Source organism: Ptychodera flava (genome assembly GCF_041260155.1).
Source record: "Ptychodera flava strain L36383 chromosome 23 unlocalized genomic scaffold, AS_Pfla_20210202 Scaffold_23__1_contigs__length_28996876_pilon, whole genome shotgun sequence".
In the NCBI taxonomy this organism is placed as follows: domain Eukaryota; kingdom Metazoa; phylum Hemichordata; class Enteropneusta; family Ptychoderidae; genus Ptychodera; species Ptychodera flava.
The window spans coordinates 23,659,691-23,685,304 of NW_027248277.1; the positions used below are offsets into that span (position 1 = coordinate 23,659,691).

At 38.0% G+C, this 25,614-nt stretch overlaps 1 protein-coding gene and 1 long non-coding RNA gene across 2 annotated transcripts; both read right to left on the bottom strand.

The window, feature by feature from the left end:
* Positions 1–10,116: 10,116 nt before the first annotated feature.
* Positions 10,117–12,189, bottom strand: LOC139123638 (uncharacterized). Its single transcript, XR_011549738.1, has 2 exons — positions 11,806–12,189; positions 10,117–10,310 (listed from the first exon to the last, which is right to left on the bottom strand). It is a non-coding gene; the product is annotated as an uncharacterized lncRNA (long non-coding RNA).
* Positions 12,190–17,702: 5,513 nt separating this feature from the next.
* Positions 17,703–22,294, bottom strand: LOC139123637 (uncharacterized). Its single transcript, XM_070689808.1, has 11 exons — positions 21,025–22,294; positions 20,709–20,812; positions 20,538–20,605; positions 20,216–20,328; positions 19,954–20,063; positions 19,589–19,690; positions 19,309–19,401; positions 18,878–19,020; positions 18,629–18,781; positions 18,352–18,470; positions 17,703–17,988 (listed from the first exon to the last, which is right to left on the bottom strand). Exons 1-11 carry the CDS (start codon positions 21,138–21,140, stop codon positions 17,955–17,957), a joined length of 1,155 nt encoding a protein of 384 aa, XP_070545909.1. The 5' UTR covers positions 21,141–22,294; the 3' UTR covers positions 17,703–17,954.
* Between the last annotated feature and the right edge of the window lie 3,320 nt (positions 22,295–25,614).

The following is a 25,614-nucleotide window of genomic DNA, read 5'->3' on the forward strand; positions in this document are numbered from 1 at the left end:
GAAAGTTTGAAAAGGAAAGGTTTTATATCCCGGACACATGAAAAACATTACGACTGGAAACTGTACCCCCGTTGAGAATAGTAATGCCCACAGCGATGGAGAACACTTATCCTTGAGCTGAGAAAACCAGACCATCATTTCGAAATAGAGCTCCAGATTCGAGAAGCTCGTTAAAAATAGCTAGGTACACCCCGTAAAGGGGTGGTTTCGAGTCTTGAGGGACAAATTTCGCCTCCTTCATTTAGAAATCGTACGTTTGTTTTTCCAGGGGAACACATCATTTGACACAAAATTTGCATGAAAAGGGGTCGCCAGTAAGCACGTGGTCAAATCTGGCATAAGAAACAATATGAAATGTTGGGTAAAGCCAGTCCAAAATAAACTGATTTGAACTTTTGTGTTTTGTAATTTATACCACTGCAGTAACATGACTTTTTTTGACAACATCACACAATGTAATACGTTTTGAAACTGAATACTCCGACGTATTCTGTGTCCCCTTTGCTAAAAAATACGGTATGCCGATTACCATGTAAGGAGATGATGACGTCAAGACAGATTTGTAGTGCGTTTGGTCTTGGATGGTGCACGAAGTTTTGTCGAGGTAGCTTGTGTATTTATTTCCTAAATGGGAGATATTAGGGTCGATCTAAAAGAAGGCCGAAAAATGTTATGATACTCTAAGCGAGCTGAACTCCAATGCGAATGGTTGGATAATTTGGAGGATGTCTAGACTGATCTCGTCTCATTTTATTTGGCGGTCAGTATTGAATTTCAACTGCGTCACAAGTTTGCGTCGAACGGTCAACGAACGATATTTTAGAAATCTGGAGACATGGCACATCGCAGTTTTATTTTAGTATTTTATATTTTACAAAAGATGTAAGAAGCAATGATTTTGTTGAAAATTCTGAAAAAAATATAGGAAGATTTGATCGCGAACACATTTTCACTTGGGGGTCAACTAGCCCTGCGTACGATGCTGTGTGTTCCGCTACAGCTAACCGCCCCGCTCACCACAGCCCTGCAAAGACCGTACGTTGGGTCGGTGACTTCAAATCCATTTTGGGACTTGACGTAAAAAGCCAAATTACTGCCGAAATTCAGCGTTCTTGGGCCCAAGTCGTATCCAGCCTACCTCAGCTACTCGATCGCTTCCAAAAATGACAGTCTTTTATTCACTTCTCGTAAATAACCGTCGATGTCGGCAACTCTCTCGCTGGCCCTGCGTACGATGCTGTGTGTTAGCTGTAGCACATAGCATCGTACGCAGGGCTAGGGGTCAACATGGGGTCGCAGCCATGTTGCCTCAAAACTTATTTCTGTCTGCACTCAAAACTCAAAAATGTCGCATATGAACCTGAAAAATCGATGTAATTTTGTCAAACTTCGGCGAAATTTCAGCCTATAGGTAAATTTACTGAAATTTGATCGACAAATAATCCTGAGCTTGAACGTACGTGACAGCTCGCCTTCTCCGGGAAGTCATGCATCCGGCCAGCTGCCCATATGGCCGGGTGCATGAGATTGTTTTCAAGCGACGGCGGCAGACCGTACGGGGCTCTGGATATGAACCTACCGCCGGTGTAGCTGTAATAACTATTGCGTTGTTTTAATCACCATGGACGAAGTCCGAGGGGACTTATAGGTTTGGTCATGTCCGTGCGTGCGTCCGTCCGTTCACGCCTAGTACCCAACCCCATACAGATGCACGTCGATTTGTTTCACAATGCTATCAAATTTGGCCGTGTTAGAGGACTTTTTAGTGTACACCTCCATAGACTCCCATGTATAAGGCAGTTCTCCATAGACTCGCATGTATGATGCCAAGAAAAATAAAAATTTAGTTTCTCATCGTATTCATACTGCTAAAGGATGCAGTGACACAGTTTTTTGTCCCCACGGATAAAGTCCAGGGGGCTTATAGATTGGCTCATATCCGTCCGTGAGTCCATCAGTGAGTCCATCGGTTCACTCAGATATCTCAGACATTTTGACAAATATCATGTGACCTTGGTGACCTTTGACCTCAAATATACATTATTGTCCATAACTCAGTAACCACAAGTGCTAAACCTTCCTATTTGGTATCATGGACACCTTATGATGCCACATATTGTACGCCATTAATTATGTGCATATCTAATTATGAGCGAGCCAATAGAGCAAGAGGTCTGATTTCTGGTATATAGGGATAAGTTAACAATATAATTTGTTTGACAAAACTTCACGTGACCTCAATGACCTTTGACCTCAAATATACATATTTGTCAACAACTCAGTAACCACAAGTGCTACACCCTTCATATTTGGTATGATAGGACACCTTATGACACCATATATTGTACCTCATTAATTATGCGCATATCTTATTTTGAGCGAGCCAATAGAGCTAGAGGTCTGATTTTTGGTATATAGGAATAACTTAGCAATACAATTATTATGACAAAATGTGACGTGACCTCATGACCTTTGACCTCAAATATATATATTTGTCCACAACTCAGTAACCACAAGTGCTACATCCTTCATATTTGGTATGATAAGACACCTTATGACACCACATATTGTACCTCATTAATTATGCGCATATATAATTTTGAGCGCGCCAATAGAGCTAGAGGTCTGATTTTTGGTATATAGGAATAACTTAGCAATGCAATTATTTTGACAAAATGTCACGTGACCTCGATGACCTTTGACCTCAAATTATATATTTGTCCACAACTCAGTAACCACAAGTGCTACACCCTTCATAAATGGTATGATGGGACACCTTATGACACCACATATTGTACCTCATTAATTATGCGATATCTAATTCTGAGCAAGCCAATAGAGCTGGATGTCCGATTTTTGGTATATAGGGATAACTATAGGGTAGAAATCTAAATATGCCCATCTAAATATTAGACATCTACCATCGAGAACAAAAGAATTTGCTGTAATTTGAATATTTAAGGAGTTTAAGCAATTCCCGCAATAAATAAAGAACCCCTGCCTAAAACTCCACAAAAGTTGCTAGACATATTTTGCCGTTGTCATGCCATTGCTTCGTTAATAACCAGTTAATCAATGCCTCATTGACAGGAGGAAATTCAAGACCATATTTGAATAGTAGTATATATTGTCCTCAAAATTACTCTATCACGGCCCAAGTACTCATTGCCTTCAGCAATACTGCCTTGTTATTATTATTATTATTAAAATGACTGACGACGAGACTTTTATATAATTCATTCAAAAATAAATTTGTCACTTCGTTAGTGCTCAGGTATGACGGTCCCTAAGCCAACGCTAGTACATGAAGTGAGTACGTAATTATGTCTGATGGTTGTGATGACAAAGATGATGCAGCGTATTATCATACTGAGCACTCAGTCGTGCTTACGTGATGAACTCTGTTCAGCTTCACTCTAGCTCTTACTTGGAAATAGCCTCAAGCTGTCTGTTGTGAACAGTCGTCGTACGCTGTCCAGTCCTAAGGCCAAACAAAAAATGTGTTGTTCTGATAACCCGACCTCACCTATTTTAAGAGCTATATAGACGCGGAAGTAAAATAGAGTTGAGGGATTACGAGAGCCAAGAAAACCGTTGATGCGGAGACGAGAGACGAGCAGGTCTGAAACCGAACTGTGCTTTAACGGTACAATTTGCTGTCAACGAATTATGATTCAGACAGTTCAGTTTCTATGACATTCAAACAAACATACATGTCAACCAGTAATCCAATTTGATGTTTGAATTGTTAACAGCTACAGGGTTTGAACCCCTGAAAAATGCGTATTTAAAAATAAAACTATTGTGTAAACAAATTGATACCGACCTACCTACCCTTATTTTGACAACCATGCTATCGGAACAGCACATATTGTTTTTTTTCTTTGGCCTTACCACATATCAGATGTACCATATGACAGTAATACTTGTGTAATTGAAGACGAACACGCTGGTAGAATTGAGACAGGTGACTTTATTTACAACACGGGAATCAACCCGAGTAATGCCCTCTGATAGTCATCTCTCTCTGACTGAATTTCATTTCTCATTTATTACAATTTAATGTTTACTTTCCTACGTAATCTACCTTCACTCTAAAAGTAATACACATCGTATTCTAATGACACACAATCTCGTGATACAAGGGATTGCTGACACTCCATGATTTGTTGTTTCTGAAAACGTAAATTCATTGCCAGTACTTTTATCGCCACCAGCGTGGGCGTTTTCTCACCTTGAACATTACGTGACATTACCTGAGAGACAACGTGTCGTACCAAGCCCCGTCGTACCTGGCCGTGACAGTATTATTTTACGTTAGCTGGAGATAGTAAAAGTTGCAGAGTTCTCATCTGGCATAAGGCGAATTGAGACGACTGTAGCGGCGTTCGTGCTTCCTTGACTTCAGAATAATACTATGAAATTGCACGGATGTTCTTAACGACCTCGCAAATTATCAAAATATATCTAGCGGTGAACGTTCGCTGTAGTGGTTTTGGCTAAGCAAACACAGCAACTGTTTTTTGTGTTCCAAGCGAAGTCAGGTAAGTTTACAGCTCCTGCCGTATCATTGCCATAATTCATTTGTTAATCAGCGAAAAGAGACCTGCTCTTTGTATGGGATGTTATCGTTGAGTCATGTTACTTGACTCATAACATAGCTACGTGAATGTCATAACATATTAACTGAAAGATGACGAATGGTAGCAATGGGGTTAGCCTATTGCAGTCATCATTTGGAAGTAAATGTCATTTTATAAGTCTCATATTGCAATAGTGTTAGTGTTTTTGAAGTTTGATTGACGATTTACATCAGAGTCGTGGTGTTGGTTCAGAATAAGTGTATCGCATTTGTTCACATGTCTTTTTGACGTACATGGGAAATCGTCATATTGTGTTCTACTCTTCAATATACTTGGGCGTTGTCAAAATACTAAGGTCATCAAAATGACAAGTACTGTTGTCCCGCTTTGCGACGTTAACAAAAACCATATTATTTATTATTAGTTTTTTGAGCAAGTGTTGTTTACTGGTGCCATATGTGTACAAGGCCAGCTTGTCTGTCTTCAACTCTACCTAAGGCCATAAAAATTGATGAACATTTATTTTCAAACGCAAAAGAGAGAAATCTGCCCTCGTCTTAAAAGGTGTGATGTTCATCAGTTTGTAGACACAATCACGTGAACAGATAAAATGAATGTTGTTACATATTAATACTGCATGATACTACTCAATTAGAGCTACATTAACCATATTAATCATGCTGCTCTTTATTCATACTTATAATCTCATGAGTATGAAAATGATTTACTGCATACTTTCCTTCATAAATCCGATAAAGTTGAAATTTTGATACACCGAATGCTGATAAAATCTACACACTCTGAGTTTGTTTAAAAATGTTTCCACCAAACGGAATATTTTGTATCAAATTTGAACACCACCTACAAATAGAATGGTACGTCCCATCCAACTAAATGACAGTGTAAAGCTATTCATCACATGAAAAGTCTTCTTACTTTTCGTTTGATGTGGATTGATCAAAATTACTGTCGGAGATTGCAAAAATATTGTCGCGATCTGGGTCTTACTGCCCTAGATTACTTTCTTTCAATAATTAAACGGCCTATCGCCCTAGAGATATGCCAATAATTTACTGGATACTTTCATTCATAATCCGCTAAAGTTGAAATTCTGATAAACCGAATGCGATCATAACCAATCAGACATACGGATTCGGTCACATGAACTTGTCAATCATTGTCTCGTGCTGTCCAAGTGAAATAAGCCGTCGGCTGGCAGGCGCAGGAAAGCTTGACCGCGCCTGACAGTTACGTATTATAGCCAGAGTTATTTGTAACTTTTTCAATAATATTTAGGAAGGGAAGGCAACAGATGACAGAAACAGTAGTTCTAATTATCGGAGGTATGGTTTTCAAAATATCTTGTTATTGGCGAGCCCGGAAAGGTCCGTTCGAAGGCGCCCACTTTGACCAAGACTAAATGTACCCGCCACAGCGGGCCGTCACCGGTAATGCATATATCAATGTTTCCACCGGTGGGGGTGCTGCAGGCCTAACTTGGGAATGTTGACAATTTCATTAGCCATGTCCAATTCCCCTCTTGGGCTATGATGATGTTAAATAGCCAGGGGTGGGGAAATATAGGTGATTAGCTGGCTAATGTGGACAATGAAAGCGGGAAAATTTGAGTCAAGACAAATTTAAACTCAGTCCGTGACTTTCTCTGGAGGATGGTGTTCTCTGCGTGATTGTGTACAATCATACACATGCACCAAGGACATGTTATTTGAAAAAGCCTAGCAGGTTGAATATACTCTCTTGAAGTTAGCAGCGCGAGTGGTAGGAGAGTTACATAAAATAGCTTAGTACCCTGCTAAGGGGCCGTCGATAATAAAAGCTGACGCACAAGAAACGTAATTCATTCGTTTTACTTGAAACCCCCTCCCTCCTCCCCTCAAAACGAAAGTTCTTTTGCGAAATCAATTTCGTATTATGATGCCGTTTCTGACAAACCCACATGCACCTCTCCGATCCGCACCCCCATGAAAAAATACCGGAAGGAACAGAACGAAAACAGTTCCCACTTTACGAAAAGTTGAGGTAAAATGAGTTTTTTCTTAAAAATCATGGAATCATTTTTTTTCTTTTCAAATTTCAAAGAAAAGTGCTTGAAAATCCTATTACAAATTAATGTGGTTTCATTTTTCTATTTTTCTATGAAAAAAGAGAGTCCATCTTGATACAAATATGGCCATGTAACATTTTCTGATGAAAAATGTGACCCGAGAAATTACTGCACATGAAATTCATTTTTTTCCAAGCAAAAGTCCACAAAACACATACGTGATTAGCAGTACTTGCCTTATATGATAAAAAATTTCAATTTCAGAGTTAAGGTGATTCAGTTTGTCAACCATTGTTGAAAAATTGCAACATTTATACTCTGTTCAAAATCTCAACTATAGTTGACAACACTTCAAAGTCAACTAATCTGATTAAACACTACTTATTATACTCAGTTCCAAATCTGAACAATTGTTGACGATACTTCACATGGTGAACTCGTCTGTTCTAATGCTATTGGCCATACTCAGTTATGACTGTTTAGACATTTCCTTAATTGAATCACCATCACTAGAGGACAATATGTGTAAATATAGAATGTGTGCACAGATAAAGGTGATAGTGAAATTCTTTGTGGAAAAAATGAAAGTGACAGGCATAAATTACATTCAATTACAATTCATAACCATTTATTGACATATATATAAGGAATTTAACATTTCAATGAGTACATGTAGTAGTAATATACATTACAAAAAATATTCACATATACATTTTACATTATGTTTAGAGAGAATCTGATTTGAAAAAAAAGTCAATGTTTGTGTTACATCAGGTACAAATATATTCAAACAAAGTATATCTCAAAATTACAGTTATAATTTGCCATACTTAGATTGAATGCTTTTCTACACTGAGCCATTAGGCTGCGTTGACAAACAGCTCTAGAGGGGGGATTCCAAAATAAGTTCTCAGATTTTTTCAAATACCCCCTAACAAATTTTAAATAAAATTTACAATGTGTTCAAAGCCCCCTCTCCTCCCTTCTGACTTGCTATAATTCTTAGTCACTCCCAAAGGAAGGCAAAATGTGGCCAATATAATGCTTTGTCTGAAAATATCAAATCATAATGCATGCGAGGCTATTGGGCAAATTATTACAATTTGTTCCCATAAAAACAAGCTATATCTTTACATTTATATGTGAGTGATAATTAATTTAAATGTACTTTGCTGAACTGGCAGGCAAAAAGTGCATATGTGTACAAGAAATGTTGATCCCTATACATTGGAGTCTATGACAAAACTGTGAATACTTTTTTCCTAATTTAAAACTGCAATATTGGTGCATTTATGGACCTGAATAATTGACATAATTATACTTGATTAGAAGATGGTAGTTACAATGTATATGTGCTTATGAGTACATGAAATTTCATGTACTCATAAGCACATATGTCACGCCGCAAATGGAAATGGCTGGAAATGAAAGTGCCATAGGTATTTGAAAGTAATTTGATATTCAATAAATTTTCAAGTCTCCCACCCTTTGCAATGTCAATTTTTTATGATCCCCCTGGCATGTTTTAAATTTTTTCAAGTCTCCCCTGAAATCTCCTGCCCGTCACCTCTAGAGGTGTTTGTGAGTGCAGCCTTAAGTTTAATTTCAACCCTTCCACCTTACAATTAACAAATCATTATTTTTGCAATGTTACAACAATTTAGCAATATCTAGTAGTAATGCTTTCAACAAATTCTCAACAGATAATACATTGTATATACATGCTACTGCAATGTAATTGACTGGTACAAAGCAGTTGATATACCATATACATAGTTCTTAGCAAATGAATGCAAATTTTTAGTGTCTTTGAATTATCATTGTAAGTTGATGGTCCTGATACATGATGATGAACCATACACTGGGTGGCCACAAAGTTAAGTGTAGCACTGGAGACCTACTATACTATTTTCAAATTGAAAGACAGAGTTTTACATCATACTACAAGTGACCTTGCAGCCAGCCTATATAGCCCTACACAGAAGTGTCAGAGAAAAATGAAAACCTAATCATGTAAGAACACATCTGATACAGAATAAAATGTAATCATGTTGATTGATACGAAGAGGCTTAATCATTACATACAGATACATGTATATGTAGCATCACACTTAAATAAAAAATACTACGGTAACTTATGAATGTGGATTGTAAAAAAATTATAATAATTTTGGAAGGAAATTTGATGAACAAGTCTTTGAACACATACACCCCTCTTGTTAAACTGGTATACACTTCAAAGGGTTTTAAAAGATGAGGAAAATGTACAGTTGTGAATGAAAACAAAATGCACTGCAGAGTGCCCTGTGTGGAGTCTCCATAAACAATTAAATTTTCAATTCTGTTTGTTAGTCCCTACATGTATGGAAATAAATGTTGTGTGCTAAAAAAATTTTATGTGACTTTGTAGCTGCCACAGAAACCTATATAGTCACTGAGGTGAAAAAGAATGTGATTGTTAGAGTTGCATTGTTGTCCAAATTGTTGCTTCAGTACTACTAATGTTGAATTCAGGTCAGCACAGATAGATATTTTTTAACCATCTTGACCTGGTGGTGAAATATGGACTTGGCAGGATAAGGGTTAATGTAATATCAATTTTCAGAATTGAATAATTTCTGCATGTTTATCATGGCCCATTTGCAAAATGTTGAAGATTCAAAGCAATGGCCTTTTCTATTTAAATTTTATTTTTTTTATAAAAGTATATCAATGCTCTCTTTTGACAGTAAGCATACATGTATCAAAATAAACATGATTTCATCTTTTGTTTTGGTTTACAGAGTTGAAATAAAAAATACTTCAATCATATATGAGTGTACATACATGTACATAAACATGTATGGGTCCTATCTCAGCCACCAGCAATTAATCCGATTGTGAACAAAATATTGCACATTATATATATATATAATATATATATATATATATTAGTACTCTGCCATAGAACAGTGTATAGAATTGAATGCAATCAGTTTCTAAATGTGTAACAACAGATCTTGACAAGCTAAAAACCACAAAAACTAGACTAAATTGAAAAGTCTGAAACTGTAAGTAAATAGTATTGCCAAACAAATTCCTGTATAATTAAACTGCTACATTCTTTTATAATGATGCAAAATACACATCACATAAAAAAGCTACATGTATTTAACTACATATATACAAGTATGAGCTAAAGACACCCCTTAGAGTCCTTGTTTCAATATTCAAAACAACTGAACCAGTATTTTGTCAGGGGAATTTCTCGAATCTTTGACCATGACTTCAATCTTACATGTATCAAAAGATGTCAATTTGAATTTTGTTCGCTACATGTATCCATTCTAAAACCAAATTGGAGGAAGGTAAAGGAAAACTCTGTTACAATGTTCTTAAATCAATGAAGTTGAAAGCTTCAAACATTTTTGAGTATTTGTAGAATCTACCTAAACTATAGTCCCTTGATTTTCTTTGACATATGATGTAGCTTTTCCATCAAGGGTTTGACTACTTACTCCTCAATATGGTCTTGAAGTCTTGGCAAGTATTCTGGGTCCCATCCGTTTTGTTTCCGTCATCAATCTCCTCTATCAACTCTACACACAATGAAGTACTGTTCATGTGCCCATGTAATTCTTTAACCTCTATTGTGTTGTTGGTGTCCTTCTCATGGCAATGATCTACAATCAAAGATAATAAAACACACATATTAGTTGAGCCATACAAACCAAACAGCATACAAAATATGTATTGACATGTAATTGAAAGAAAAAACAAAAATATTTAAATTCACTATGTACCATGTGTATAATTACTCTCATTTTCAGTACTGTACACCAGAACATTGTCAGCTCAATTCTGGCTGTCTTCACATTCATGACCATTTCATAGATTTATATCATGACACCTATGTGACTATGCTTCTATTTTTTTGTTTTTGGTGAGGGGTCCAAGGGAAAGTAGATCCAGCAGTTTAGTGAAGGTGTAATGAGTTGTTTGTCTCAAAGCAAGTGACACTGGCATTCAGTATTATTATTTCAGTATTCAGTATTATAGCTGGCCGTCACATGTACCTGTACAGTGTAGTTTTCACTTACTCTTTCATTTAAAACTCCAGAATTGCCTTTCAATTAAAAAACCAGAGTATGAAAGACCTACTTATTGCAAGTGTTCAGCATCAAATGTATGTTTGACTGGTACACAACTGTACATGTACTATTTATGTCTCTTTATATTTGTCAGTTCACATTTAATTCATTTCTCTCTAATCATTTAATATAATTAATTGAAAGCTCTATTGTTAGTGTTAAATGAATTTACAAAATATAAAATTGGTATATTGTGAAAGATAATGTGGTACTTTTGGTGAAAATACAGGCAATTATTCAGAATGCAATTAGTTCCACAAACTTGGTAAGGAACATGTAAGAGTAGTGTTAGTTATCAAATGCTTCATTGCACCATGATTGGATTTGTTTAAATGGCCAAGTTCTTGTCAGTTTTCTCAGGAAATTGCAAACTGTACACTACTTTTACATTGACAGTTTGCATCAACATGCCTAATTAAATTTGAGGTTTAAAAGATACAAATTTTTGTGCATGTCTCTGAAAAACCACTGAACTTAATAAACTTATATGTACTTATAGGTTTTCCTAACACAAGGCTAGACGACCTTCAATGCTGGCAAAATTCTGGTGCCACAATGAATGACTCTGACTCTGTGAGCTGGAAAATTTCAGTGAAATCCTAATATATTTCATATTTAAATACAAGATATTGGCAATGGGAGAAGTGGGCCTGAGGAACACACATGCATGTACTGTAGAAGCAGAGGTGCAATGTTAAAAGAAAATGTACCTTGGTAATTTGCAATATTATACCATGTATGTCTGTATAATTACACCATGGAGTATAAAAAGACCTGACGGCGATGCTGAATGTGATGAAATGAAAATGTTTACAGTTGAATGTCTGTTGATCAAATGGACATGCCTAAAATTTACAAAGTGTCCCTTGGCATAATACATATTTCAAAGTAACAACCCCCTCCCCCCCTCGCCCAAGGACTCCTCCCTTGCTATTTGAAGATTGAGCTTTACTGGTCAATGTTTGTTTGATTTGAACCACGGAACTATAAAAAGGGTGTTTGGATAAAGATTACAAACTTGACATACCTTTGTATAGGCATGGAAGGCACTACATTCCTGGCCGGCCGCAACAGTGAACCGAAGTGGTCAAATTCCTGAGATGAACAAGTGTGTCGGTTATACATACACGCTGTTTAAAGTCACGATTCGACTGTGGTCAAAAATACATGTTGTGTAAGGTGCTTGAGTCTAAAGCCGGCTGTTTTTTCTGCAACTGCACGCCATTATCCATGACATGGATAAGCAGGTCTGAGCGACGATCCACTGCATAAGCTGTCGCCTTGAAGACTGGTCGAATAAATGTTGAATTGTGTGAATCTTTGACGATGGTATGATACGCAGCATGGTCCCTCCACAAAATCGTGCACGCAGCCACTGTACATGACCACGGTCCCTCCACAGAAACCGTGACTAGACATGATGACTTATGCGTTCCGCTGGTTCTGTGTGTGTGTCGAGATTCGGTTCATATTTACCTTTCACCTTTGTGAAGGTCAAGGGTCGGGTAGTCCATTGTAAAAAGGGAAGGGCAGTAGGGATCAGATCTTGTACTGCCTGTTAAGCGTTAGGTGTGCTTTTCTCTCTTGAGTATAATTCTATTGTATATCACTTACAATCACTACTGTGTTTTCGTCCTGTGATATAGATTCAGCTTTAAGATTGCAATATTTTTTCTGGCGGCATGGCACAAGGAACTGACCCCTGCCTATTTTACATGTAATAGTATATACAGTTACGTCACAACACACCCAGCTTACATAGCAAAGCATGCACAGCTGCACTCAAGGACAAACAAAAAGCGGCTGCGAAGATTCTTTTGACTGTGAGAGTAGGAGCGAGATGTCTCAACCATGCCGAAATGCGATGTTTGACTTAGTTTGCTACCTCCATCGTTTGACTCAGGTCACCGATCGTTACTGCACCGGCACACGGCAGGTACTTTTCAATGGAGGTAATCCCCGGAGGTAATCCCAGCGCGTTGGACGACCTGCCTCAAATCATATGAACGTTGTACACTTATCGCGGCTAATAACAGCAGCAGCTTTACAAAGGAATGCAATGCAACAATCTGCAATTGAGACGAGAAGGAATACCCGACAAGCTGTAAACAAAACATCGGATGAAACAGTTGAAGGTATAGGCCTAGGTCATCTATTTTGAAATTTGAAGTTAACAATGGGTCAAACATTTAAACATGCACACCTATGGTGCAAGGAGAAACTCATCATTTACACGGGGGGGGATGCGGTTTGAGGTGTACCCATCTAAGTTGAGCTTGAAGTTTCCAAAATGTTGAGTAAAAAGGGGGTACCTTTAAGATACTTCACTAATAATATTATAAGCAACATATGCTCACTTTAGCAATTTTGCATTACTTTTATGAACCAAGTGTCAGTGACATCCAAAAACATTAAGCGACACTGTTGCATGAATATTCTAATGCCATAAAATTGTAGGTAAAATAATTTACTCCTTGTCAAGGCTTTGAACAAATTAAGATGAACACTTTGATAGTTTGTCAGGCCAATGTATGTTTATGTGCTGCATATAATTTATTCTATTTCAAACTAACAACAGCTTGGTAATTTTACTCCAGTGATATGAACAATGGTGGTTGTCATTACAATTGATATGTTACAATGCTTGTCATGAATTTAGTGGAAATTTTGACCCATTGTCATAGCAAGCATACTAAAATATTTGTAACTGCATTGGTGTTAATTGAAACACGAGGCTTCAAATGGAAAATAATAAGTTAACACACTGGAAAACGTTTTTACAGGTGTACAGGGAAACAAGATGTGTTGAGATGGACACGCATTATTTATGTCTTTACATTGCAACAGGCATGAACGTGCAAACATATGCACATCATAGTCCCTGTATGTACATATGTACATATATGTATATTCACACACGCAAATGTGTTAATAGACATGTAGTACAGACAGACAATGAGAAGACAATGATAGAGTGACTGTGTACAGGCATACAGTGTAGCTCTGAAAAATTGTGCAAGTTTTTCTGTGCAGCACACTTGCATACATGAATTCGGGGAATGTGGGTTCAAGTCCTACATGGGTAATTTTTTCAAGCCCCCCCCCCCCAAATTTACAGTGTAGAAACACTCAGATGTAGTTGTCTGACTTTTCTCATTAATTTCTACATGAAATTTCCTCACTACACAACACCGGGGAAACTGCCATATTACAAAACACCTTCACTTAAGCTTACTGCAGTACAGAAAGACAAACTGATGACAATGATGGGAGGGAGTTTGTACAGGCATACATTTACAAGTAGCTCTAAGAAATCTTGCAGATTTTCTGTGTAAGAGGACACACAAGCTGATATACAAACACATGCATATATGTAGACTGTACATTACCAAAACTGGGGAAACTGTTTAACTTGAAAGAGATACAAGAACTTAATTTACAAAAAGTTTTTGCTGGAGTAGTTGTAATGTACAGTCTATATATATATATATATATATATATATATATATATATATATATATATAATATATATATATATATATATATATATATATATAATATATATATATATATATATATATATATATATATATATATACACTCTCACACATACATACACCAGATGTATACAATGTACATGTATACAGACAATGTACACATGCATCAGTATCTGTTGCACATACACATGTACATAGACAAGAAGCACAGACAGACATGATGGAGGGACTATGTACAGGCATACATGTAGCTCTGAAAAATCTTGCAGGTTTTCTTTGTAATCAACAGAGGACACACAAGGTAATATACAAACACATGCATATATATGTATTGCAACTGCATATTCTAACTCAAAAGAATGTTGAAACACCCACTATTTAGCTTGTCAACATAGCATCTATATTTGTAAAATGCAATGTTATTTATTACATTTGAATTCTAGTCCGGACCAGAATTCATTTGTCAACAATGGCAATGAGTTTACACATGTACAAGCTGAATTGACAGGCTTAAAACCCTGCATGCAAACATACTTATGGGAGTAAGACAAGACAATCTGGCTGAAATTTGGTAAAGTCATCAACATTTAGCATTTCTGGGCCTTTTGTACATTTGAATTCTAGTCTGCACCAGAATTCACTCTTCAATAATGCACTTTTTACATGTACATTTTCAGTTAAACATGCATGTTCAGGCTGAAATGACAAGCTGAATACTGTGTATCTTTAATACCTTAGGAATAGAACATTGCAATAAAAAAGAAGAATAGTAAAAAACCATCACAATTTACAGTTTCTGTACTTTAAATTTATCTTCTGATTGAATATGAAAACACCTGGTGATCAAAAGATAGAAGTTTCAAATACTGATATATTATTGGATGGCACTGTATATATGTAGATTTATCCATGTTTGTAAAGAATTTAAGAGAATGTAATTACATATTTTGTAACATTCTTTGAAACCACGTTTGTGACAGTTTTTCAAAGTTTTTCCTTTATATTCTTTAATATCACTTTCATTTCAGGTGTGGACAAATATATAATTGTTCAAAGGTCAAATGAGAAAGTCTGTGTCAAATCAGACATTATTATTATTAGACTTTGAGACACAGAGGATAGATTACTGCTTTTGCACATGATAAGTGGTAGGGTGGAACTTTGTCATGCAAAAACACTTGAAGGGTCACGCTTTTTTGTAGCATCACTTTGAAAAGATTTACCATCCATAGTAATTTCAGTCCAGTCTTTACAAAGATACAAATGTATGTTGTTAATATTTTCTATGTATTTGCAATGATTTTCTATAAATGTATGTAGCCCTGTAAATTTGCATAAATCTTAATAGTCCTATGTGTTTGTAGTTTGTATGATCTTATTTCTGTCAATTTTAATTAAAAAATATGTTTATTTTAACGAGAAATGCATTATCTCTCCCGTTATATGTATTCAATAGTGTAAGCACTATTTTTATTTTAAAGCCATCGCTTGCGATCCCTGGGTCCGGGAGTGGCAATGAATAATGAAGGCAAACCCATGTTGACTTCGTGTTTAATCCATTATCGGCTTAGATAAGAACCCACTTCTACGGAAATCCTAATCCAGACAGTTTTGTTTGAATACAAATACCATAAGCTAACATAACAGACGATGTTACCGGTAGTTAGTTTTTGCTGTCATATTCCTTACGCTCAGTATTCATGTACGATACCGAGTGAACCAAGAAAAACCGAGTACATAGCTCTGCGTACGATGCTGATTGTTCCCGGCGTTATACGGCCTCCCACCACAGTCCTACTGACTGCATGCCACAGACAAAGCCGGTCACCGCGGTCCCAATTTGGGCCGCGCATGAAACACTACTTTCGGTCGAAATCAACTCAATTCCGATCTATGCCTGCCTGACTACTCAACCGCTCACAGACTGGAAAAAAAATTGCTCTCGTGATGTCCCAAACGCTTAGTTTGCCGGCGATGCACGGCCATGGGCCCACTGTAGCCGGCCATAACTACTGTGTGGTTCGGAATACAGCACATTTGGTTCCGGTCACTCGTCCTGTCAACATCGATCTCACCTCGGTGCGTGAATATGCTATTGAATGCGATCACAAAGGTAGGTGGAAATCGTTCAGCGGGATGTGCTGTAATTCAATATTCATTGAAAAAACCACGTTACTTAGGTAAAAAGGATAAATATACGGAATAAATGTGAGGTACTGCTTCGTGTTTCACAGATCCACATGGTCGATATTGTTGAGTTCAATGAACGCATACTTCCGGGCTGAGGCCTAAGGTCTGCGTTATTGGGCTGAGTGTTACCGGCGTTATACAGCCTCCGGCCTTATAGCACCGGTGACACACAGCCCTGTCACGTAGAGCTAGGTGGAGGCTAGCATTTGGCAAATTCATGACAAATTCATGACATTTTAGACCACAGTCATGTGTGTGTACACGACGCGACGGTTACTGTGTGAATTTCTTTTCGATTGCATACCATACAACGGCCACCATGTACCACTGCACTACTGACACATGCGACTGTGTTATAGATGGCGCTACTGAGCCAACAATTTGATCAAGGCAGTAATACTCAATGATAGTTGCAGTTGGCTTCTGTAAAGTTTCTGAGTAAAGTTTCCTTGGCACGGATTCTACTACTTTTGATATGAGTGCTCAAATGTTAGAGACGGCTGTGTTGGCGATTTGGACTAAATATTAGAGGACAGGTGTGTGTTTTGCGTACTGTGGCAGGTGGTCAGATAGTCAAGTGTCGTCACAGCAGCTACCGGAATGGCTACCAAACAGCCCCACAAAATAACCTCACTTGGAGGCTGGGGAGGAAGGTTGATCGTAAAATTTATAGTTGATTTATAAAAATTGAATGTCTCGTCAACGAGATACATAGACTTTATGTATTTGTTAGAAAATCCCTAAGTCCCTTGCCAAAAAATGCATATGAAACAATTTATGATGTTTTTAAAAGCTCAATACGTTTCATAGTGCATGGGATTTGTGAAAAGAAAACAGTTTTAGGTGGGGGAGTTATTACCATTTATCAAGGTCGGATATATTGAGTTCCCGCCTTTAGGTTCACAATATGACACTGACACACAACAACACAATTTACCCAATGCTACACAACCAACCACCTTCGAATATATTTGACGTAGTGAGTTTGTCAAAGTCGGATAAATCTTAGGGTGTAAGGTTTACAGTCGTTGTGAAAGAACAAAACGAGCATTATTTTATGTTGTAACTTGTCAATGGGCTCAGCAGATATCATGTACTCTTACACGAACGAAAATATGTTTTCTAAGTAAACTATACAGGTAAATGGTCGGGACATCTGCCCACAAACACATTGTGATGGCCATGTTTTCATTTCAAAATTCCACTGGTTTGGCGAAAAAAACAATGACAATAGCTATTTCTAGAATCAAAAAGTGTCATTTAATGTCGTAAAAATGTAAACAGTTGGAAATACACTTGAAAATTATTTGTTGACGGTTAGCAGAATGGCTCTATAAGAGGGCAATGGCTGTGGCAACCAGATTTTATTAATCCGCAAAAATGGTTCGCATTAAGGCTCTCCAAACGTTTTTCTTCCACACTGACGTCTTCCTTGGCAAGTTCCGAACGTTCAGCTCCCTTTGGTTGGCTCGGATGTTTCGTTGTCTCCTCACCGATGTCGCAGGTCGGTCCACATTTTCATTCTAAAAGTGTGGAGCACATTTTGTGGGTGTCAAATTTTAAATTAAAAGCACGCCTGCGATATAAAATATCACGCTCATGTATGCAACATGCTTAGCGCCATGCTTTTAAAATTGAATAAAATGTTAATCAAAATGTGTCCTTTTGCATCTGCAGTTTTGGAATGATCACCGAAAAAATTGCATTTACGCTTTCGTCTTAGTCTTGTTACGATGAAGTGTAAATGGAGTAATAAATAAATTAAAACACGTATACAGTTTTGTTGTATACAGTTATGAATTAAATGACATGTCAGTTATGATCATTATACACCTATCTTGTGTGTCTAAACTAACGGGTTGATAAGCATCTTGTAACATACATACCCAATCAAGGCAAGCCATGTCGCTTCGCAATTTGTATCTGCTGTTGCCGAAGGCCACTCGCTTGTTCGTATGATCAGTAACACATTGTTGTAACTTTCAACATAATGTGTGTCTTTGCACTAAAAAGAATAAAAATGGAAATAGTATGGTTTCACATGTTCTGAAACTAATTCACATTCAATATATCACTATTGTGTGTGTGTGTGTGTGTGTGTGTGTGTGTGTGTGTTATAAAGAGACGCTTTTGTTCAGTCATTTCATAAATTCATACACTTACATCAATGTAATCATCAGGCTGTCTATAAACAACACTTCTCCTTATGAAGTCTGTCAATAATTGCACTGCAATGGGACTCTCAATGACTCGGAAAGAAGGCTCATAGTCATCAGTTTGGCATCGAGAGGTACCATGACAACCGATGTGGTCATTCTACGGAGAAAAAAAACAAAATGAATCAATTATGTTTTGATTAAACAAAAATTGCAAACGAGTCTGTGATACAATTTATGTCACTCATAGCATTACCTGGTAGTGATTCACGATGTTATCAAGCCGCTGCCTGAGTAAATGACGTGCCTCTAGCCTGGTTTCTTCATTGTCTCCTTGTTCAGAAATGTATGCCTTGGCGTGTTTCATGCTCCAATAAATGTGAGTTTTGATGGAAGCACCTGTGGATAGAATAATTTCTATTACTACTTGGAAATAAAATGCATCGGAGCACATAGTTATTTCAATTAATGTACGTCATTACATGGCATTCAAACTATAGGATTTCATAAGCTATGACATCACGCATTTTTCACAAGTCTTGCATAGCATAGTGATGACGATGATTCCATGTTAAAAACTTTGGTACATCGCATAAGTGCACATTGTCACGCTCGCATTTGACAAGCGTTTTCAATACTTAAAAATACGAGAGTTTGAACCTAAAAAAAGAAACAAAACATGTGTACCTTTATCAGACAAGTCCATGTGCCAGGTCCTCCCATGATTTCTTTGTGCACCAGAAGTTATTTTCTTTACTTCTTTTCCGATCTGTTTCGTGACTAAAATGGACATAATGTAAAATAAAAAAATAACATAAAACCAATTATATCAATGCTTCATAACCTAAGCTTACTGACAAAAATAATAAATATGGATAGCTACACTATATGTATGTAATAATATTACAACAACGGTTCCTAATGGGACAGTTAATGAAAGAATGAAGGCGTGAATGAATGAACTTACCATGCCAAGTATCATTAGAGTTCCTTGTATGTGGACGCTCTTCTCTGAGAAATTTGTTGACGGATGCGTTTCGGTCATGGGCATGAATCGCCACCGGTACAACTGCGAATAAAGTTGCTTTTATTATTGAATCTGTTCATTTTGAAAATAAGTTCTTCATTCTACTCTCCCAGCCGTAGGTCAAGTCATGTCCTAACTCTAGTAGTCATCCTATATTTTTTATGATTGAGTGATGTTCAGATATATCGAACATATGACTATGGGGTTAGAGATTTTCGTGTAACTAACCTACTATGCATCGTAAGGTCGTGCATTTTGTACAATACCCAGTTTTGCAGACAGATAACAATAATGATGTTACTAACCATTTTCATCCGCCCACTCGTAAAAGCGTCGCACACCTATCATTTCGTGTCTCTGTGTACAATTGTCGTCGTCTTTGGTTACACACGATTTATATAAGCATTTGTGGGTTCTGTAAGAGAGAAAGAATTCAGTTGAAGTTCTATTACACTTCGTAAACTTTAAAGTTGATATAATGCACATTTTTACACATTGAAATACTGCGCATTTACGTCACGGGCCTGATGCGCTTATGAAAGATACAATAATGACGATTACCATTACCTGTCGCCAAGAAATATAACGTCGCTTTGCCTGGAATTTTTCCTTGTTGCATGTCGAGCATCTGACATTACTTCAATACTGCCTCGGCTGTTTTCCTCATACGAAGCAATCTCCTGCGAGGATAGATAGTTCAGACATATTACATCATGAACTAATCACATTGTTTTTCGAGTCGTTCCGATGGATACATGGACTTGTACTCCTACACGACAGTGGTATGATGAAAGTACTTTGATATCAGTAATTATTGTTATAAGGAATGATGTGATCTTCAATGCCAGTGAAAATGTAAGAAAATTGCAACTGTAAGAAAATTGTATACCTCCAGTAATGCATCATTTCTTGACTCTTCAGCAGCTTGTTCCACGATTGGACGATACTGACTCAGGACTGAAAGACAAGGGGGAGAAATAAGAACGAGGAGAAACGATGTAATTCCTGTTGTAAAACTTGGCAATAAATAATTATGAAGTACATTTGTATTTATACTCACATGTTTTCTTGTAATATCCATGTAGTAATCCAATGTTTGCAGTTTTGCAGATAGCTTCGTACTGAGCTTCAAGGATACCACTGGTTTCAACACCATGGAGCATCCTTTTTAAAGAAAACAAATAGGTATACAATTAACACTTCGGTCGACTGCAAATTGTCGTGCCTCAAAAATACCTTATTGATTTCACTGTTCCCTAACTTCCTTTCAGTGCACAAGTCTTCTTATACGAAACAAACGCACAAGCTCTCGAGTATAAGCATAAATATAAAAGCTTGCGACGGTGACAAATAACGAAAAATGTCAGTTTACTAACCTGTAATTCACGAGAAGTTTGCCGTTTGGCAGAGTCGGCGAAGAATACCACGACCAACGGTGTTTCGTTCGTGTGCCATTACAACGAAAGTGGAGGCGACCTGCATGGCCCATCATGTCTGTTCTGTCGGATTTAAACTTCCCTCGCAACACTGCCTATGCTCTTGAACTCTTGCTACCAGATTGTTGATACTGGAGGCAGTGCACAGAAACATCTTTTCTTCTGTCTTCGCCTCGTCGGTCAGTTGAAAATGGTTCACGCCGTCTTCATTACTGCCACCAGACTCAATCTTCTGCTCCGATCATTCTTCGTGATAAAGAAATTGGTGATTTCGACTAACACGTCGTAGTTAGACAGTTTCCGTGGGTGATCACCAAGTAGGTCACGGATGTAAGACAATGAAGTCTGAAGTTCTGTTTTCGCATCAACAGACGGCGCAGCGAACTCTATACACCCACGTTTGCTATTGTTTCTCACTCGGCGCTGGTTTCGTTCACGGATTGCTTCGGGGTTATCAGAGGGACGGGCCCTATTTTCTCTATCTACCAGTGCCATAGTCAACTCGAAAATGATAATAATTAAAATATGCAACACTTTTGAAAAGGGTAATAAAAAAAACAAAAAAAAAATGGCAAGCATAAAAATCGGACTAAGATATCTAAAGTTTCTGGTATATACACTAATCACAGGCAAAGATTCAATATATACAAAATTTACACACAAAAAAATACTGTCAGTTCGACCGAAATATACGCGGGGGCAAAATTTACACGGAACTACACTAAACTTTCCTACCCCTTCTTACAATGAAATGAGAGTTGTAAAAAAACCTGCAAGTTACAAGGGACGTCGGCGTGAAGCAAACAGTGGAACGACCAGTACCGGCAAAAACGCTGGAATAATCATAACCGTTGAAAGTCAGCTATATATAGACCCTGGGATGCCATGAGTATTAGAACTTGGCGCTCAGTTGTCTGGGTCGAACAAAAAGGGAAGCTATCGTTGTTTATCTATATCAAGGAAGGAAGAAAGACACGCGTAGACCATATCTTACGAAACAGTGACTATGCGGAAGCAGTAGAGATAAACGATAAGGATAGATGATACAAGTGACAACAGTTTATTTACACAATGAATAGACCGCATCATCAGTACACACACCTTGCATGTTCAGTATCGTTAGTCGACATCACCGGTAGACTTGGTTCAAGTCGGTGAATTTAAAAAAAATGAAATCATGTTAAAAGTTTCTCTCTCTTGCCTTTCATATAAATGCAGTTGGAATTTGCAGCCCAGGCCAGGTTTTCCTGGCAATCGAATGCGTTACCTTGTGTATGCTCAGTAGTGGGTTAGTTTCTGCCGTGGTTCCAGAAGAAACTCCCCTGTATCACGTACATCCGACTCATCGCGTACACCCACTCATCAAGCTCACCCCACTCTAACATTCAAAAATCACAGACTTGAACCAAGTTTGGGGACAAGGTTTTTTACGAGAGTAAAACGTCTCTTTGATACGTAATTGGTTTTCATGTGGCACTAATATTTCCCGATTTTTTGCTGTCGTTAGGTAATTGTCAAAACAGAGCATAGTGAGTATCGTTGTCTAAAGCAATTCACACCTATCGTGGAATCAATCTGGAAGACGTTCACAATGTGACAAGATATGGAAATAGGCAATACGTTCATACAAGCATGCGGGTAGTAAACACCTGTGTTCTAAAATTCCATGATTAGGATGATTGGCGACAGGACTCCACGGAGAACAGATTATTTTCACCTTGACTACCGTGGTTTCAGTGACATGTGTCTTTTGCAATGATTTGAACGCTTATCAGATCGATGGTCCGAAACCTTTCCAAGACCAATGCTAACACTGTAATATCATGGAGGTAGAAGGAGAGAAGCCTTGGTTGTCCAAGAAACCGTAAAAGCAACAACAATACGTCGAAATTCTTCATTACTGCTCCTTCATATTTTCCCTAGCCTAAGGCCATGGCATAGAATATGTACATGAAATTAACTACGGTATCCAACAAGTAACCCAGAAAGCGAGGCCACGTTTTTTTTCAGTATTCATATTTTTGGGACAATAATATGTAAGCGGAACAAGTTATACATGTCAACTGAACATAAGACGAAAGGTGACGTTGACGTAAAACGACTCGAAACTAAAACACTGAGGATCAAGTGGGTTAGTTTCCGCCGTGGTTCCGGAAGAAACTCGATCCCCTCTATCACGTACATCCGACTCATCGCGTACACCCCACTCATCAAGTTCACCCACTCTAACATTCAAAAATCACAGACTTGAACCAAGTACTGGGACAAGATTTTTTACGAGAGTAAAACGTCTCTTTGATACGTAATTGGTTTTCATGTGGCACTATTATTTCCCGATTTTTCTGTCGTTAGGTAATTGTCAACATAGAGCATAGTGAGTATCGTTGTCTAAAGCAATTCACACCTATCGTGGGAATCAATCTGGAAGACGTTCACAATGTGACAAGATATGGAAATAGGCAATACGTTCATACAAGCATGCGGTAGTAAACACCTGTGTGCTAAAATTCCATGATTAGGATGATTGGCGACAGGACTCCACGGAGAACAGATTTATTTTCACCTTGACTACCGTGGTTTCAGTGACATGGGTCTTTTGCAATGATTTGAACACTAACGCGATCGATGGTCCGAAACCTTTCCAAGACTAATGCTAACACTGTAATATTGTCCCTCAAACCGTAAAAGCAACAACAATATGTCGAAATTCTTCGTTACTGCTCCTTCATATCGTAAGGAGGAAACAAATTCGAATTACAGTCAACTCGCACTTTTTCCAACCCGCCCAGAACAAACTCGCCCGATTTCAACTCGCCCGATTCCAACTCGCCCGATACCAACTCGCTCTATGCCAACTCGCCCGTTGTTTTGAGATAGGGTGTTGTAGATTCCATGTACGATAACCCGATGGCCCGAGGCCAGCTATTTTCATGTCATGCCAGGCCAGTAACTCGTGAAAGACGGTCCTGCTGTTCCTAAAGAAGTGAGCCAGTACGCAGTAACTATCCCTATACGTAAAGACGCCGAACGAAATTTATTCTTTCAAGAGATTTGCAAAACGTGAAATTCGCAAATAAAAAGTTTTCCGTGTTGGCACATATTTCAACCGCAACCGTGGTTCTCAATGTTAGAAATAATTGTTGTTAGAAATAAAACGTTTTATACGTACCAGGTACTCATAAAATTGCAAAATAGTATCGGGCGAGTTGACATCGGGCGAGTTGAAATCGGGCGAGTTGGAATCGGGCGAGTTGGAAAAAGTGCGAGTTGACTGGTACCCAACAAATGAATAACAAATTCTTCCCTAGCATAAGGCCATGGCATAGAATATGTACATGAAATTAATTACGGTACCCAACAAGTAACCCAGAAAGCGAGGCCACTTTTTTTCAGTAATCATATTTTTGGGAAATAATATGTAAGCGGAACAAGTTATACAATTGTCAACTGAACATAAGACGAAAGGTGACGTTGACGTAAAACGACTCGAAACTAAAACGCTGAGGATCAACACGAGAGACAAAATAACGATACAAAACGAAGGTGGGGTGGGATTGGGTGGTAACAAGTGTAAATCATAAATCATTTTTACCATTCCGTAATTGGTATGTATGATAGGTGCATTCAGCGATTGAAAACATAGTAGATTTAATAAATATGAAAGACACATTGAAATTGATAAAGTGGAAGCAACACGTATTTTTAGTATTATTAGATATTAAAAACAATTTTTGTCAATTGTTTCAAATATATATCGTACCGAATACAATTGCCATTAATAATTACGTTTTTCTGTATGTTGATAATGTTAAGATTTTGTCAACAGTTTGGGGTAAATGTAAATGATATTTTTTTAGGGTCACGTGGTTTCCTCACAAAAACCTTCGCCCAGCTTATTGGTCGATAACCAAAGGTAAGCGTCATCGACACTTATCTATTTGCATATTTAGTGACGCATCAAATGATCTCTTGAGAGTAATTTTCACATCATTACAGTTCGCGAACAGACCATGAGTAGGCAATTCTCTCTCTCTCTGAATCACGAGCAAGAGGCTGTCATACGTGGCATTATAACCCAGTTTGGATGGGAGATCGATCTGGAAGAAACGCATGGACGTCGAAGAGAAGCGGAGGTAGATACTATGCCGCAGGAAAACCGCCGACTGTCCACCGATATCCCTATACAGAGGGATCAGAATGCAGAAGAATGTCGGCACTGCTTTTGCCAGCCCTGTGTAACAACAGTACGGCAGAAGTGGTTGGGAACTGGACAGCAGGCTTGCGACCTGAACGCTGGCATCAGAAGAAATTTGTACAGAAAATACTGGACTCTTCTGTGCAGGAGAGGTACCTGGCTAGATGCCAGGTACATTGATCGCAAGGCACGTCTGATGCGGGCCGAAGGGGCTGTTGTCACAAAGAGGGAAATTATGCCCGATTGTGTTTTGCAGCTCATACGGTCCCTGTACCCAAATCCTCCGAATCGCTCGTACATGGGTCACCGTTGGCAGTAAGTCGTGTCTTTGACAC

Coding starts and splice junctions, on each gene's coding strand:
- LOC139123637 (XM_070689808.1), bottom strand. CDS start 21,140: ATGATGGGCCATGCAGGTCGCCTCCACTTTCGTTGTAATGGCACACGA. Junction 18,782..18,877: donor ACATCGTGAATCACTACCAG/GTAATGCTATGA, acceptor TTTTCTCCGTAG/AATGACCACATCGGTTGTCA. Junction 18,471..18,628: donor AGCCTGATGATTACATTGAT/GTAAGTGTATGA, acceptor TATTCTTTTTAG/TGCAAAGACACACATTATGT.